This window comes from Corythoichthys intestinalis, chromosome 17 (assembly GCF_030265065.1).
Source record: "Corythoichthys intestinalis isolate RoL2023-P3 chromosome 17, ASM3026506v1, whole genome shotgun sequence".
Lineage (NCBI taxonomy): Eukaryota > Metazoa > Chordata > Actinopteri > Syngnathiformes > Syngnathidae > Corythoichthys > Corythoichthys intestinalis.
Genome location: NC_080411.1, coordinates 11,871,654 through 11,888,115, shown reverse-complemented (window position 1 = coordinate 11,888,115; position 16,462 = coordinate 11,871,654). Strand labels below are relative to the sequence as shown.

The following is a 16,462-nucleotide window of genomic DNA, read 5'->3' as shown; positions in this document are numbered from 1 at the left end:
ACATAGTACACTCACGGCTGTCTTTCTTCCTTATCTCCTCTTCTGCTTTTTTTTTTCTTTCTTTTGTCGCTTCCAGAAGGATAACTTCTCTTCATTTTGGATATACGCCAATTTAAAAAAAAGCCAAATCGCTGCTCACTCTCACTCTGAGTCACGTGAGGGGGGGGGGGGGGGTAGAGCGAGTGAAGGGGCCCCTTCAGGGAACTCAGACAAAAGGCTTTCACTGGCAGTAAAGCTGTGTGTGCTAAATCTGTTGGTCCTCTGGAGGCCCCTGATGGCTGGGGGCCCTAGGCAAATGCCTGGTTTGCCTAATGGGTCGCGACTCCTCTGTATATAATGTATATAGACTGTGGTTTCGTTTTCTCGCTAGCAGTTATGACACGCCCTTCACGATCGGGTAATGACAGAAATGCATGATGGGAAGTCGAGGCAACCACGACTGTGAGTGATTAATGTCCATGTTATATGTTGTGTGCCATATCAATCAAGTGCGGAGATCCTTGGGGTTGACCAGAGTGGAAGGCGCAGCGCAGCATAAATGAAGTAAAAGCGAATTGTGTGATATTCTTCCACACATCGCTTGATACGTATGCTTCCCACATCGTTTTATATATAAACTTAGCAAAGCAATGATATTTCGAAACCGTGCAAAACTCTTTTTTAAAAAAGTTTTATAATGGTGGATTTACAGTAAATCGCAATTTTTCAAAGAAATTAAAGTGCCTGTGACACGAAAAAGCATGTTCATTTCATAATACACGCGGTATTTTATGCTCCTGAAAGAAATATAGTCAATTTTTTTAATGCCGCGCTACGAAAATGAGACACTTCCGGCTTTGGTCTTGCATTGAGGAATTGCATTGAGGTCAGCCAAACGGCTGCAGAAAAGTCTTGATGTACGAGGGAGAGGTTTCAAAAGGTTCCCATTCACCGGTGGATATTGGCCAAAACAAGCCCTATTTCTGTGGGACAGTAGGACTTAAGAGGAAGTGAGTAAACATCGTGTTTTGTATTATGTCAAATACTGGGATCATTTTAATATGTAGGTGGCTTGCATTTTGCGGCTGACATGCTCCTTGTCCCCTCGCCCGACGACCTACGGCAGGAAAGCGCTATACTCGGCTTATTGCCCTCTTCATGTGCCCGGTGTTCTGTCAAATTTTCCAACCAATCAGAAATTGCAACTTTATGTTAAAAATAGCTGCGAATACAGTGATTACAAAGTAAACACTACAAACTTTCTTTAAATAAAGGACTACTTACGTTTGATCATGGATGGGCATGTAAAAAGCTCTCCTCATACACATTAGCTGCACAACAACTGCAGCCGCTCTCGTATGACTCTCTGTTTACGTCTTCGCTGTGTAGTAAAGCATTATTTTGCCATATTCGTGTTGACCATTTGGCAGCTCGACGTTCCTTCGACGTCGGCCGGTTTGTTCGGCGGTCATTGTCCAGCTGCTTCCCTAGCGAGCTCTCCTGTCCGTAGTAGCAGGGGAACGAGCTGTAAATTGCTATCTGCCAGGCGGGTTTCCGATCGGCGAAGACAATCGACAACCCAGTCGTCATGTGAAATGGTCCGGGCCAGTTATGTGTGATTTTCCGCTTCGAAGACTTTGGAACATCACTCTGTTCGGGTTAGCGTGTCGGCTAGCTGTCACGCCTCTTGGTTTGTTTACATTCTCCGAAACCGGGGAAGGGAAATGACATAATCCCGATTTAAGTGGCATAAAATATTGTTTGGGAGGTGCGACAGTAAAGGTGAAGTCGACAGTTTTGACCATTATGGAGTAATTTTGCCACGTCGTCCTGAATAAATGCATTTTTATTATTTCATATTCCATTTAGCACAAGACTGTTATTTGTCATGACCATGCCATTTATTTAGCTATTGGGGAAAAATACTTGGATAAAAAGAATATCCTGTAAAAATATTGGGGTAGAGAGACTGAAACAATGACATTTTGCTGCTCTCTTCGTCACGTTTTGCTCGTTCTGAATAATTCCCCCTCAACGGGCTGACTGGTCCTTCTCAAGCCATTTATTTAGCTATTGGGGAAAAATACTTGGATACAAAGAATATCCTGTAAAAATATTGGAGTAGAGAGACTGAAACAATGACATTTTGTGGCTCTCTTCCTCGCGTTATCCTCGTTCTGAATAATTCCCCTTCAATGGGCTGAATAGTAAAACCGATGAGCCCAGTCTACCGCTGACGTCATCCACCTAAAGCCCTATAATGGTAGGCGTGGCTAACTGTCAGATTAAAAGACTAATTTCTCGTCATCTGCGCTTTGCTAAATTGTTGTATATAGTCGAATTGTCTCAAAATATGATTCTAATTCACATATTAATGCTATTTAATACTTTTTTTCTCCTGTCGTACGCACTTTAAATGAGATTTGATGTAGAATATAAAATATATTAAAAAAAAAAATTGTTTTTTTTTTTTTTTTGTTTTAAAAGCAGCACATTCATGCTGATTTAGCAGCAAACAGCTGTTGGATTTACTGGTAAATTTTTTTTTTTTTTTTTTTTAATACAGATTTTAACTGTAAAATATACAGATTTTTCTGTAATGGTCTTTACAGTTGAACTGTATTTTTTATGGAATTTCTCTGGCAACCACAGCTGCCAGTTTTTTTCCGTAAAATCTGAGAGACAGTGAGAACCAAAAGTGGTTTTTGCCATGTGGCATTTTGTTTGACATGTCGCAAAATATTTTTGCCATGTGGCATTTTTTTGCCATGTATGTGGCAAAAAATTTTGCTGTGTGGCATTTTTTTTGCCATGTCGCAATTTTTTTTTTTTTTTTTTTTGCCATGTGGCATTTTTTCTGCCATGTGGCAAAATTTTTTTGCCATGTCGCAAAAATGTTTTTGCCATGTCAAAAGATATTTTTGCAATGTGGCATTTTCTTTTTGCCATGTGGAATTTTTTTTGCCATGTGGCAAAACGTTTTTGCCATGTGACATTTTTTTTGCCATGTCGCAAAATATTTTTGCCATGTGGCAAATTTTTTTTGCCATGTGGCATTTTTTTTTTGCCATGTATGTGGCAAAAAAAAATTACCATGTGGCATTTTTTTTGCCATGTATGTTTTAAAAAAAAAAATTGCCATGTGGCATTTTTTTGCCATGTCGCAAAATATTTTTGCAATGTGGCAATTTTTTTTGCATGTCGCCAAAAAAAATTGCCAACATTTTTTGTGTGGCATTTTTTTTTGCCATGTGGCAAAACGTTTTTGTCATGTGGCAAAACTTTTTGCCATGTGGCAAAGATTTTTGCCATGTGGCAATTTTTTTTGCCAGCAAAACGTTTTTGCCATGTGGCAAAACGTTTTTGCCATGTGGCATTTTCTTTTTGCCATGTGGAAATGTTTTTTGCCATGTGGCAAAAAAATGTTGCCAAAACTTTTTGTGCGGCATTTTTTTTTTTTTTTTGCCATGTCGCAAAAATTTTTTGCCATGTGGCAAAAAAATTTTGCCAAAACTATTTGTGTGGCTTTTTTTTTTTTTGCCATGTGGCAAAACGTTTTTGCTATGTGGCATTTTTGTGGCATTTTTGCCATGTGGCAAAAAAATTTTTGCCACATGGCAAAAAACACTTTTGGCTGTCGGGCCTTTTTTTTTTTTTTTTTTTTTTTTTTTTAACAGTGTCTGAATTAAGAAGTTGATTCTTGCATCCTTATGAATGACTTTGATTTTTGCTTAACATTTTTAAAGTGGAAAGAGCATTCTCACCTGCACTGCCGTGCAATGGTCTCTCCCACTATCCTGCAAGCCTCCCCTGAATGAGTCATCCAGCCGGCTGCTCATTGGATGGCAGCAGCCGTCCATAGGGATTGCCTTGCAGCAGCGGCGGCGGCGGAGCCAAGCTGGAGCGGCCTTGCTTTCATTCACAGAAACGTTGGTATGCCAACCTGCTATTTCATTCACAGCCAGGACTATAAACATTCCTTTTTCTGCTATTCATCTTCTTTTCTTTGTTTCTGAGCAGAGAAGGGAAGGGCAGTTTTTTTTTCTTCCCCCCTCCTGCTTTCTATATTTGCCATGTCGGGGAGGGAGACTGCAGTGCGAAATGCAGCAGAGTGAGCGAGAAGCTGCTCATGAATGAGTGTCGCTCCAGTTCTATAAGGCTAGAGGACATTTTTTTTTTTTACATGAATGGTTAGTGTTTGTGAACGCGAGGCTGAGCGCTTTCTTCCCCTGCTGCCACGGCGACCGCGGATGCTTCACCGTCAAGGAGACTGTGCCTTGCGCTTTTTTTTTTTTCCTTCTTCATTGACTCATCCTCGCCTGAGAAAGATGACGTTTATTTGGGTTGTATCATCCGCTTTGCTGTAATTGCCTCAGTTAAGATTCAGGATTTCACGTTATGGAAGGTGCCGGCTTGCTATTTAGTGTTTTAAAATGGCTAAAAGATTCAATTCTAAGATTTTTTAAAGACCAAATTTGAGCTATCGCACAACTACATTTTGGATGAATTGAAAAATAAACATTACAGTTGATTAAACTACCTCACATTATTCAGTTAGATTTTTAGTTTTAAACAGATCCACTTAAAATACATTAAACAGCTAGAGGATTTTACTAACTGATTGTTTCTAGAGTGCTGTGAGTGGGAGTTTTTCCTCCCCTTCCCTGCCTTCCTCCCTCCCTCCAACAGGAAGTGATTTGCAGTGTTCAGCAAGCCTTTTGTTGAGAAGGTTTTCTCACATCAGTGAGTCATGCTTCAGCTCCGAGCCGGCAGCAGCTAGGCAAGAAGGCAACAGCCGGATCGATTCCGTCGCCGCGATTTCTGGATTTTTGCCGGTTTTCCAGTAGGTATCATCGCTGTTGTTGAAGCATCACCACTGGAAACCAGAACAACAAGCTCTCCATCCTCCTCTGCCTTGTTTCCATGGATTTATCTAATGTTTTTCCTCCCCTGATCGGATCGAAGCGGCAGATTTTACCGATCAGGAACTGAAAGACGCGTACCGCCGCTATGTATGTTGCTGCCATGTTAAAGGAGAGGGTAATCATCGCGGCAAGGAGGCGGACGGTGCGTGTCGCTTGAGGCGCCACCACAGAGCAGAGGCGAAGGGTATGCTTCACCGCACCAAATACAACCGCTTCAGGAATGAATCGGTGACGTCCGTCGATGACATTGTCCACGGCCTGTCAATGAACCCCAAGTTGTCGGCCAGCCCTGAACCGCCTTACGCGCCGCCGGCTGATGTTCAGCCCTCAGCCGCCTCCAACGCCCCTGCCGCCCCGTTGGCCCCCGTTGGCCAAGACCACCCGGACGATGGCGGTACGCCCCTGTGCACCCTCATCAACAAGGTGTCCAACTTGAAGTTCACCAACTCGGGAAGCTTGCTCGGCATCAAGAGTTTACCCTCGGCGGTTAAGGACCTGGCGGTGGCCAAGCTGCAAGGCGGAGGGGGTTCGGGGTCCGGCCCCGGAGCTGCGGCGGTGACGGCGGCGGCGCCCTGCCCCCCGACGACGGAGAATGCCGCTAGCATGAGCAAGAAGAGCAGGCTGGATGAACTTCCACCCGGTGGGGAGGACTGGAACCCTGGACCGCTAGGCAAACCCTTCAGAGGATGGCTACACTCAAGTGAGAAGATCTCAGGTCCAGGGGTGACGTACATTGTTAAGGTAAGGGTTGAATGTTACTCACCTAACATCTCTGCTAATTGTCCAAACTTAAAGATCTGACAGGGAATGAAATTTCGTTCAACATATTCAGAGATTCAGAGATTTAATTGTCATTGACACAAGCTCTCACAAAATGACAACAGATGCAACGAAATTCCATTTGATGAGTGAGCAGAACGTTCCGTGCTGCCAAGTTCTCTCTTTCCTCAGAAATTACAGACCAAGTCACAAGTACACACACATATACCATACAACATAGCAGGGGTATGACACAATGTACACGTCACGTGCAGGGATTTTTTTGTACGAAAATAAAGGAAAACTACCAGTCATGGCTGGAGGAAGGGAGGGGGCAGTGATAGCAAGAAAAAGACTGTGGCGGACTGGAGGGGGGGGGTTGTATGTGAGTGTGTGTATGCACATGTGTATCTATTTGTACGTGTCTGTAGACAAAATAAGAGTCGCAGGGCCCGGCCTTGGGAGGAGATCAAGGGCAAGAGATAGGGCCATCTGCGCAGCTCTCTCCAGGAGAAGGGACGGGTGGGGTCAGGGTGTTCGGAAAAGCAAAGGAAAATTATAATCAAATTAAGCCGAATAAGTAATTTAATGTGTCCAAATACGGTTGGTCTTCAGTCAAATTCGCTCTCCTAATGGCGTAGGCCAGATATGTCCAAAGTCCAGCCCGGGGGCCGAATCCGGCCCGTGGTCAAATTTCATCCGGCCCCCAGCCTCTGTCATAAAATCAATAATGTCTGGACCGCACACAGACTTAATAAATTGGTCAACAGTACTGCTACCAGCATATGAAGTAGCTTACACACTAAATGATGCTCCTCATTTACCCACTAAAAGGCAGCATTACTCTAAGCAACATTACCCCGTGTGACCTTTTACTCCTAATTTTCTAAAATGGCGATAATCAACAACAACAACAAAAAAGTTGACTGCAACGGCCAACGCTTCAAGGATAGGTGGAAATTGGACTATTTCTTCACTTAAATACGCAACAACTGTGTCTGCCTCATTTGCAAAGACACAGTCGCTGTTTTTAAAGACTTCAATGTAAGGCGATATTACCAAACGACACGCTGACATGTACGACAAGATTACAGGGAAGATGCGTAGTGAGAAATTGATGCAACTTGAAGCTTGTTTAATGTTACAGCAGCAGTGTTTCGCAAGAGCCCGAGCGTTGAAAGCCTAGCCACAAAGGCTAGTTGTGAGATTGTTGAAATTATTCATTTAAAAAACTAATAAAGCGAATGTGACACACATGATGGCTTGCTAAAATTTGCTTAAATATATTGTTGTACGTAAAGGACGTCAGCCAAGGTCGGCCCCCCACATTTTTACCACACCAAATCTGGCCCCCTTTGCAAAAAGTTTGGACACCCCTGGCGTAGGCGAAATATCAGGTCCCTTAAGTCAATAGTCGCGGTCTGCCTCGACAGTTCCGTCACCTGGCGCAAGGTAGCATCCACTTCTCTCCATCCTTCCTCCGACCGAACCGTGAGTCCTCGACGCGATCTTCCAATGCCTTGAATCGTACCGTTTGATTCGTGGTCAATTTGTTGATTTCCTTGAAAGCTGCTGTCTTGGAAACTTTCCGGTAGAGCAGAGCACCTCCTAAGCAGAAGGAACTCTACAACCGTCATGCCAAACAGCCAAATATCCTCAGTATCTTCCACGGACAGGACAGTAAGACCAGTGATGAATCTCTCATACATCCAGCGGTGAAGGTCCCGTCTGGGCAAGACGACTCTCCTGGCGCACTGTGTCTTGTTCAAAAAATGCTGTAAATTGCGCTGAGAGACCAACTAATCAGATCCATTTTCGTCTGAGAGCCCAGCGCAGTTGATCCACAGAGGAAATACAAAAAAACCCCAAAAAAACCGTAGAGACTAGACTGACGAAGATAGCAGCAAGTAGGAACAGGGAGAAAACACGTCCGCCCCCAACCAAGGCAGGAAGAAGAAGCATCATCATCAAACATGCTCCTTTACAGGTAGTTATGACGGTTATGACGTACCCGACTTACGTGATTCCGACTTTACGACGCCGGAGTCTCGCCCGCCATTCTGTCTCCAGTATTTATTATTTTTTTTTTAGTCCCATAAAACAGTATCTAGTTCCCGTTGCTGTTCTTCATGTAAGGATCCAATCCTCCCCCAGCAGCGTTGCCGCCGTCATGCAGTCCCACTGCAGTGTTCCTTCTCCACTGGCGCCGACTCCTCTTGCGAGTCCCAATCCGTTTTTTTGAGTTCAGGTAGCGGGCTCGCTTTGAGAGAGTCAACGCTGGCGACCTGAGCGGCCATGATATCCCCCCTCTAACGCCTCCCTTCTCTTTCCACAGCGCCCTTTTCTCTCAGCAATTTAGTGACCTGAAAAAAGCCCCAAACTTGACAGGAAATAACCAATGAGCAGGAAATGACCCAGAAATCCCCCAAAATCCATGCAAAACACACTGAAAGCCACAAAAAATCTGGATTGTGTAGAGACAGGGCTTCCTGGATCTCTTTTATATACACCAATACTCCTAATTCAAACATAAACCCCCTTAGCTTGGATTGAACAGTATTATATGAATACTAGGGATGTCCAATCGCATATTTTTGCAACTGAGTCCGAGTCGCCTGATTTTGAGAATCAGCCGATACCGAGTCCCAATCCAATACCGGAAAAAAAAGTTTTTTGCTTTGACACTCACGCTGTCAAAAACAGCCTCTCACTTACACAATAAATGAATTGCCACAGCATATTTCAGACTGTACCAAGCTTAACATGACTTAAGCCTGAGTTATGCTCCTGCGTTGCGGTGACGGCGCAGCGACTACGGAGTCATTTGACATTCGATGGTTCTCCGGCCTGGTGACGCTGTTGCTCTGTAATTCACCGCCAAGCCACTAGAGGGGTGTGGCGCTATGTTTGTACAGTTTTGGAGCATGCTTGTTGACTTCCTCTTGTCTAGTTTAACGGAGAAAAAATAAACAATGCAAGATGGAACGCTTGAATGTGGATCTTCAGCTCATCGACATTGAATAAATGTGGGTCCTACAAATGTTGAGGGGCAGGCGACGCAGAAGATTGTTTCGAGGCGGTCTGTCCAACTTTTGATGCCGCATAGAGAGTTCTAGCCTCGGGTGGAAACCAGCTAACTGTGGCTGCTATCTTCAAACTGGCGTCGAGTACCGCGTTCAGCATTTTGTCCAAGGTCCGATTTCATTTCATCAAAGCTGCAAACCTGTCAATCATCATTAACTGCTTAGCAGGAGGTAAGGTGAGAGGCTGTACGAGCTTGAAGCAGAAAAACATAAAACACCCGATTATGATCCTCTGAAAAATAGCGCGATTGGCCCGATTTACGACCATGTGATTGGATCGGGACATCTCTAATTAATAAAATTGCTTATAGTGAATCAACTAAAGTCTTCCCAAACAGAGCTATTGAAGTCATCAGGTGAAAATTCTTCTAGTTTTAATATCGCAATATATATCGAAACATATCGCAAACCCCCCTAGAAGTCGCAATGTCAGTTTTTTCCAATACCGTTTAGCCCTAGCACCGACTTAATAAGAACAAATACAAATATTTACTTCAAGTAAGTGGAATAATCTTCCACATCAATCGGTTAACTAGTCTTTAACACTCAAACTAAGATGGAGAAATTATTTGACTAGATTAAAGTTAAATAATCTCCTAAAGACATTATGAATTTACCTGGCAGCCACAGTAATAGGGTGGTAGGTGGGTCCCACACTTTTTCTCTACTGCGTTGCTCCCGGGGCATGGCCTCCCCTCTGCCTGGGCAGCCGGCCGCAGAAGTGGAGGGTTGGGGGTCGGGGCTCCAATCTCACGTCTCCCCGTGGCTGCTCCTCGGCGTTTTCCTGCTTCCGCCTTCCCCTTTCTTCTCTGCCTGGGTATCTGCTCTGTGCTCCGCCGCGGGTCGCTGACTGGACGCCGGTGTATTGGCTGGATGTCACCTGCTCCTGCGGGGGACCTTGCTCTGCCCTGGGCGTGGTGGGCTGCTTGGGGTCCCACGGCGTGCTGTGCTGTTTGGGGGGCTGCGGCTGTGGCTCGTGGGCCGGGTAGGCGGAGGAGGGTGGGGACGGGCGTGGGGTTTGGTGGTGTATCCCCTCTTCCCATCCCTGAGGGCCGGTTGATGGGAGCGCGGGTGGCCCGGGGGAGCACCCTGGATCCCAGGGGGTGACGATGGCTCCTTTGCTGGGCTGCGGGAGGAGGGATGCACTGCACTGCGCCCCCCACCTACCCTCCCTCCTCGGGCTGGCTGGCTGGGTGTCGTGGCCCTGGGTTGCCGCCAGTGCGGTGTCTCCGCCCGTCTGCGCGTGCGGCTGGATGTGATTGGGCGCGCTCGGGTGAGGGGTCCCGGCACCAGGACTGGCGGTGGGGCAGCGTAGGGTCGGTTGCCAACGGGCTTACACTCACAAAGGATTCACACGATTACTGGGTTCTAGATCACAGAGCTGATTTGTATACACTCTACCCCTCCCACTCACTTAGCGTATAGACTTCCCCACCCCCCTCCCCTTCTTTCACGGGTCATTAATAGTTCGTGTAGGCGTTCGATGTATTTTTTTGTTGTTGTTTTTCTTGTGTTTCTTTTCTTTTGTCCCCCCATTACCCCTTTCTGTTCGCTGTTTTGTCATAATAAACAAGATCTGTTGAATGATTACAATGGGAGTAAGTCATATTCTCAATGTGAAACAGTAAAACTGTTCAGACCAACCGGACAGTTAGACTTCCATTCTCCGTGTCAAACAGCTGAAAAGGACAGGTTTAAAAAAAAAAAAAAAAAAAAGACATTATAAATTGGAAGCGCACTTTGTTTTACTTATTATAAGGCAGTCATTGGCTGTCACTGGCGGTGCTAGACGTCCAGTCTATTTTGATATATATATATCTATCAGTCCTCACAGTCTGATTTTTAATTTGATTCCGTATCGGTGCTGAGCAATTAATTGCGGACTTATAGTTGCTTTTGGTTATGAGTTAGCTTGTATTGTGCTGTAGCTGTGGCACACTCGTCCTTGTCACCGACAGCTGCGAGAAGGGTGTCTGTAGGTGTGTCCTCTACGTCCAGAGTTGGCAGAGTTGTTCAAAAATTATACTGAATTTGAAGACTTTACTCGATTTGGAAAGGATGAGTTTGGTAAGCAAGTTATTATGTATTGTTTAGGCTATAGTTATCTGAATAAGTGCAATTCAAGTTACATTAACGGGTGCCTAGTTAGCTTCTTGTTAATGTTGTTGTAATATAATATACCCCACAAAAAATGCATCTTTTGCTAAAAATGCCCAAAAAATACAGTGTAAGGTATATTAAAGGGATCCATGGATTGAAAGACGTGTAGTTCTTAAAAGATGAACTTATTATAAGATAAATAATTTGAAATTCAAACCCCTCTTGACGTTTTTGTTTTTATACAATTTTTAAAATTAGTTGAACTCGTATGTCGCCATCGTTGTTGACATTGCAGGGCGGTGACGTCACATGGTTACGCTGCTGGGCTTCCAGAGTATGACACTTTACATGTCGTCTGTTCAACCCTTTTAATTTGAGCCCGAGAGGAACATTAATGAGCATGACAGCGCTGTCCATATTTCTCAAAACGAGCAGCAAAAGCAAAATGAACAGGAAAGACGGGATGAGATGAGACAAGAGTAGGTAGGAGGAGAAAAAAAACGTACTACAAGAGGCGAATTTGACTACCGTGCGATTTCGGCTTGTTTTGTTTAGATCAGGGTTCACTAAATCCGGACCTCGGTGCCACTTTTCCTGTCGTGTTTTCCATGTCTCCCTCCTCCAACACACCTGAATTAAAATAATCAGGATCATTATCAGGTTTCTGGAGAGGTTGCTGATGACATAATCATTTGATTCAGGTGTGTTAGCGGAGAGAGACGTGGAAAACACGACAGGAAAAGTGGCACCGAGGTCCGGATTTAGTGAACCCTGATTTAGATGCATATAGACAGAGCATACAAAAGATGCCTTCGGAAAATACTTCAACGTAGTAACATCAAATAAGGGTGGTTTAAATATGCTACGTGACTAATGTGGTCAACAGATCAACAATGTGCTTTAAAGCTACCACAAAAAAACGCAATGCCTAAAAGTATGAGCGGGAAACGCATGCAAAAAGTATTTTGAGGCAATGAAAAGGTAATAAAAGACTCAATAAAAACACAAATAATAAGTACTTCCCGCTTTTAACCGCATGTGTTGGACGTATCGCCGCCTAGAAGGAATTGCAGTAACGTCAAGTGACTGTGACAAACTACATCATCACCCCGAGCGTCCATTGTGCGTATAAAACATGGGGCCCTCCGTAGGTCAAAACATGTACTACATATTATAAAATATTATGTGTTTCTAATAACATATTTTAGTAAAAGAGAACAATTGTGGCTCATTAGAGCCTATAAGTCTTTGAGTCTGAGGTTCCCTCTTCTAGTTTACGATGCTAATGTTTTTTCCTAGCCTCATTTGTGTATGTTGGCCATTGATTGGGAAATCTATGTTACCAGTTGACCTAGTTGGGTAAGATCATCGGCCAACCTTTCAGGAAGGCCTCCTTTTGAAGGTCATCCATGGGTGTTGTCTTTTAACACGTTAGCACCCGCCTTATGCGCTTCTGTAACATTGTTGACATCGTTATTCCCTGATGGGCTGTGGCCGTATTAGTTTAACAGCAGGGGTAAGAAAAAAAAAACAAGGAATAGCATCTTATGTCAACGGCAAGCATACATCATTTGAAAGGAGCACACGTTGGCGCTGGGCTGTGAATGTCATCATGCCAGCAATGAGTCACCGGCGGGACTGATGAAGCCAAGGTGTGAAGTGAATGGAAAATGGGATTTTTTTTTTAACCATTCAAGTCTTTTGTTTTAAAGTCCACCTATTATACTTTTTCACTCTATTAATTTATATATAGAAAAGTAAAAATTTAAAAAATTGCCCCCAAAAATGCGACTTGTGTTTTTTTCCCTCATCGTTGTGCATTCTTATACTCAGTTGAAATACAGTGTACAGTGGTATGAAAAATTATCTGAACCTTTTGGAATTTATCATATTTCGAGATAAAATCAACCATCAAATGTGATCTGATCTTTGTCAATATCACACAGATGTATTTTACTAAAACCACCCAAACATTTATAGGTTTTCACATTTTAATGAGGATAGCATGGGAAGAAAAATAAGTAAGTGAATCCTCTGCCTAAGGAAACTTAAAGAGCAATTGTAATCAATTTTTACCAAACAATTTAGGTCAGGTGTGTGCCCAATCATTGATGAGTGGTTTAAAGCTGCCCTGCCTACTATAAAACACACACCTGGTAAGAATTGTCTTGATAAGAAGCATTGTCTGATGTTCATCATGGCTCGGTCAAAAAAGCTGTCTAAAGACCTGCGATCAAGGATTGTTGATTTCTATAAAGCTGGGAAAGGATTCAAATCCATCTCTAAAAGTCTGGATGTTCATCATTTGACAATCAGAGAAGTTGTCTACAAATGGAGAGAGTTTCGCACTGTTGCTTCTTTCCCAAGGAGTGGCCATCCACCAAAGATGACGCCAAGAGTTCAGTGCAGACTACTCAGAGAGGTAAAAATGAACCCTAGAGTGTCTGCCAAAGACTTATAGAAATCCCTGGCACAGCCCAATATCTCTGTAGACACATCAACTATATGTCAAGAATGGTGTTCATGGGAGGACTCAACAGAGGAAGCCACTTCTGTCTTGAAAAAAACATTATTGTTCGTTTAATGTTCGCAAAAAGGCACTTGGACATTCCACAGATGTTTTGGCAAAATATTTTGTGGACTGATGAAACCAAAGATGAATTGTTTGGGAGTAACACACAACGTCATGTGTGGAGGAACAATGAAACAGCTCACCAACATCAACACCTCATCCCCACTGTGAAGCATGGTGGTGGGAGCATCCTGATTTGGGGCTGTTTTGCTGCCACAGGACTTGGACAACTTGCCATCATTTCTCATCTCATCATCTCAGACTGGTTTCTTGAACATGTCAATGAGTTCACTGTACTCAAATGGCCTCCACAGTCACCAGATCTCAATCCAATAGAGCATCTTTGGGATAAGGTGGAACGGGAGATTCGCATCATGGATGTGAAGCCGACAAATCTGCACCAACTGTGTGATGCCATCATGTCAATATGGACCAAACTCTCTGAGGAATGCTTCCAGCACCTTGTTGAATCTATGCCACGAAGAATTGAGGCAGTTCTGAAGGCAAAAGGGGGTCCAACCCGTTACTAGCATCGTGTACCTAATAAAGTGGCCAGTGAGTGTATGTACAGTAATTTCTGGACTATAAGGCGCACCTGACTATAAGCCGCCACCCACCAAATTTGACATGAAAACTGCGTTTGTTCATAGATAAGACGCACTGGACTATAAGCCGCAGTTGTCCTCATTGTATTATGGGATATTTACACCAAAAGATATTAACTTGTAACACTTAATTTGACAATGGTATCATAAGACTGTCATGAGACCAAATGAACCACCATTAAGCTTTGAGCCAATTGGCTGCAAAACCTTATTGTTTCTAAAAGCTTCATTTGGCCATCACTGATCCTTTGGTGGAGACAAACTCTGCTGCCACCTGCTGTCAACACTGTTGTCATCCAACATTCCTCCTAGCATGCAAATGCAGTGCTACAGATGTAAATAACAATCATGTTCTGTGCTAATTATGTCTTCAGTTACTCTTCCAGTTGTTTCATTAATTGCTAGTTATGGTATTTGGTAACATTTTGTTGGATAGTGGTGCCATAATAATGTCATAAGACAGTCATAACTATTACATGACACTGTCATAAGCATAAATGAATGCTTATAATAGATGTCGGTTAGTGTCATCCAGCAAATTATCTCACTTTTGAATGGACGTAAAAGATCTGAGCTGGACATAAATGGAGTTAGTGACATAATATGCCACATGACATCTAAAAATCACCATATATATTGACATCTGTCATATGCATTCAGTGCTGCCCATGATAGTGTCATGTCATAATTATGATGTCTTTATGACAGTCTTATGATGCCGCTGTCAAATAAAGTGTTACCTATTAACCCAAATAAATCAACAAATAAGCCGCACTGGAATATAAGCCACAGGATTCAAAATGAGGGAAAAAAGTAGATAAAGTTTTAAAAAGATGTCAATGTTTATGATAAAAAATAAGGAACCAACAAGTTGCTACCAATAATAAGATAAAAATAATTTCAACTTGGGCTTAAAAAAGTTCTCTAATGCATTTAAGGCATTATAAGAGACATGCTATCAAAGCATCTGTACGTCAGTTAACGTTAATCACATTTAGGCCAGTCAGCATCAATGAACCCGTCCATTTTAGGCTCGAGGTCCTTTGAGTTCAACTTCGCTTCAAATTAGCATCACATGGCCGCCCCCTCACCCATCATGTGCCATTACTCCCAGTGGATATTGATCTCGTCCACACATGCACGTCAATGAATCCCTTTATGGCAGGCTTTCGAAGCTCGGATCATTCGCAAAGTTTGTAGAATAACTACTCCGTGTGTACCCTTAGCATTGACACAAAAGGCATGGATTTATTGTGAATGCATTTGTACAAATAAATCTTCTCGCTCCCACAGTGATTAGCTGAAGACCGGTCCTGGATGTACCCATAGTTATCTGGGATAGACTCTAGCTCACCTTTGACCCCAATGACACATAAGCAGCTACTATCTACTGTTGAATAATGATGGAACAATGGTCCTACATAAAGAAATTACATTTAGCTTTGTATGGTTATCAAAAAATATAGAAAAGTATCGAAGTATCCATACTGAAATGTTGTATTTGGATTAGGGCTGTCAAATTTATCGCGTTAACGGGCGGCAGGGGTCACGTAAACCGAAAATTTTCCGTCGTTAACCGGTTTTTTAAAACGGTGACGGAAAAAACTGAAGTCCATCTGTCATTTTGACAGGTTGCAATTCACACCCCAGACCACAGGGTGGCGAGTGAGCATATTAATTAGCTATTGTCTCTCTTAATGCATGACGTCGTTGGCCTTACTCGGAAAAATGTCAAGGCAACTGAGTGTCCGAACTAAGTCGTCTGTCCGAGGCAAAAGTCCAAAACCTCATGACAATAGCCTCTGAAGGGATCCCACTTGAGACATTTGATTATGCACAAGCGGGCACGCAATTCAAGTCCATGCGCACCAGGAGGAAGACTGCGTTCAGGCCACAGCAGGTGAACTGTTAATTTCATTGTTCCATATGTAGCCTACCTACTGGGGCCACAGTCAGCTGTTTTTGTCACTGCGGAGAAAAAGTTACATATTCATATGCTTGATGGCACGGTGTGGATTCTGTTAAGCTTGTTCGGACAGAATATTGTAGCGTCACCGGGGTCTGGCGGCGGCACCGTGATTGACACATCAACGCGATGTTCTTATTGGTGGACTAGATTGCCGCCTGTGTATATAGTTGCCTCTTTTTCTTTGGGGGCGGAGTTGTTGTTTTGTTGGTGTTGCTGGCGGTAAGCAGAGTAAAAAGAGGGAGAAAAATACCACGACTTCCGTGTCTAATTTTTCGCCGCCAAGCAAGCATTACAATATTAATTAAAAATGAATGAAAACTAAATACTATTGAATATGTCATTATTATCATTTAAAAAATTTAAGTGACGGCTAAAAATAGATTATGACCGGATTTTTATAACCCAGTCAGTCAAAATGACAGACAACGACAAAGTCTAGCGCAACCTCTGACGGGCGGTAATTAATTTTT

General features: G+C 43.3%; 1 protein-coding gene across 1 annotated transcript in view; it reads left to right on the top strand.

The window, feature by feature from the left end:
- Window positions 1-3,845: 3,845 nt before the first annotated feature.
- The window catches only part of shc3 (SHC (Src homology 2 domain containing) transforming protein 3), a 44,841-nt gene continuing 32,224 nt past the window's right edge, over window positions 3,846-16,462 (top strand). Inside the window, exon 1 of the mRNA XM_057819543.1 lies at window positions 3,846-5,645. Within this exon, the coding sequence (XP_057675526.1) occupies window positions 5,091-5,645 (555 nt within the window). The 5' untranslated portion in view covers window positions 3,846-5,090. The remainder of the gene's footprint in view (window positions 5,646-16,462) is intronic.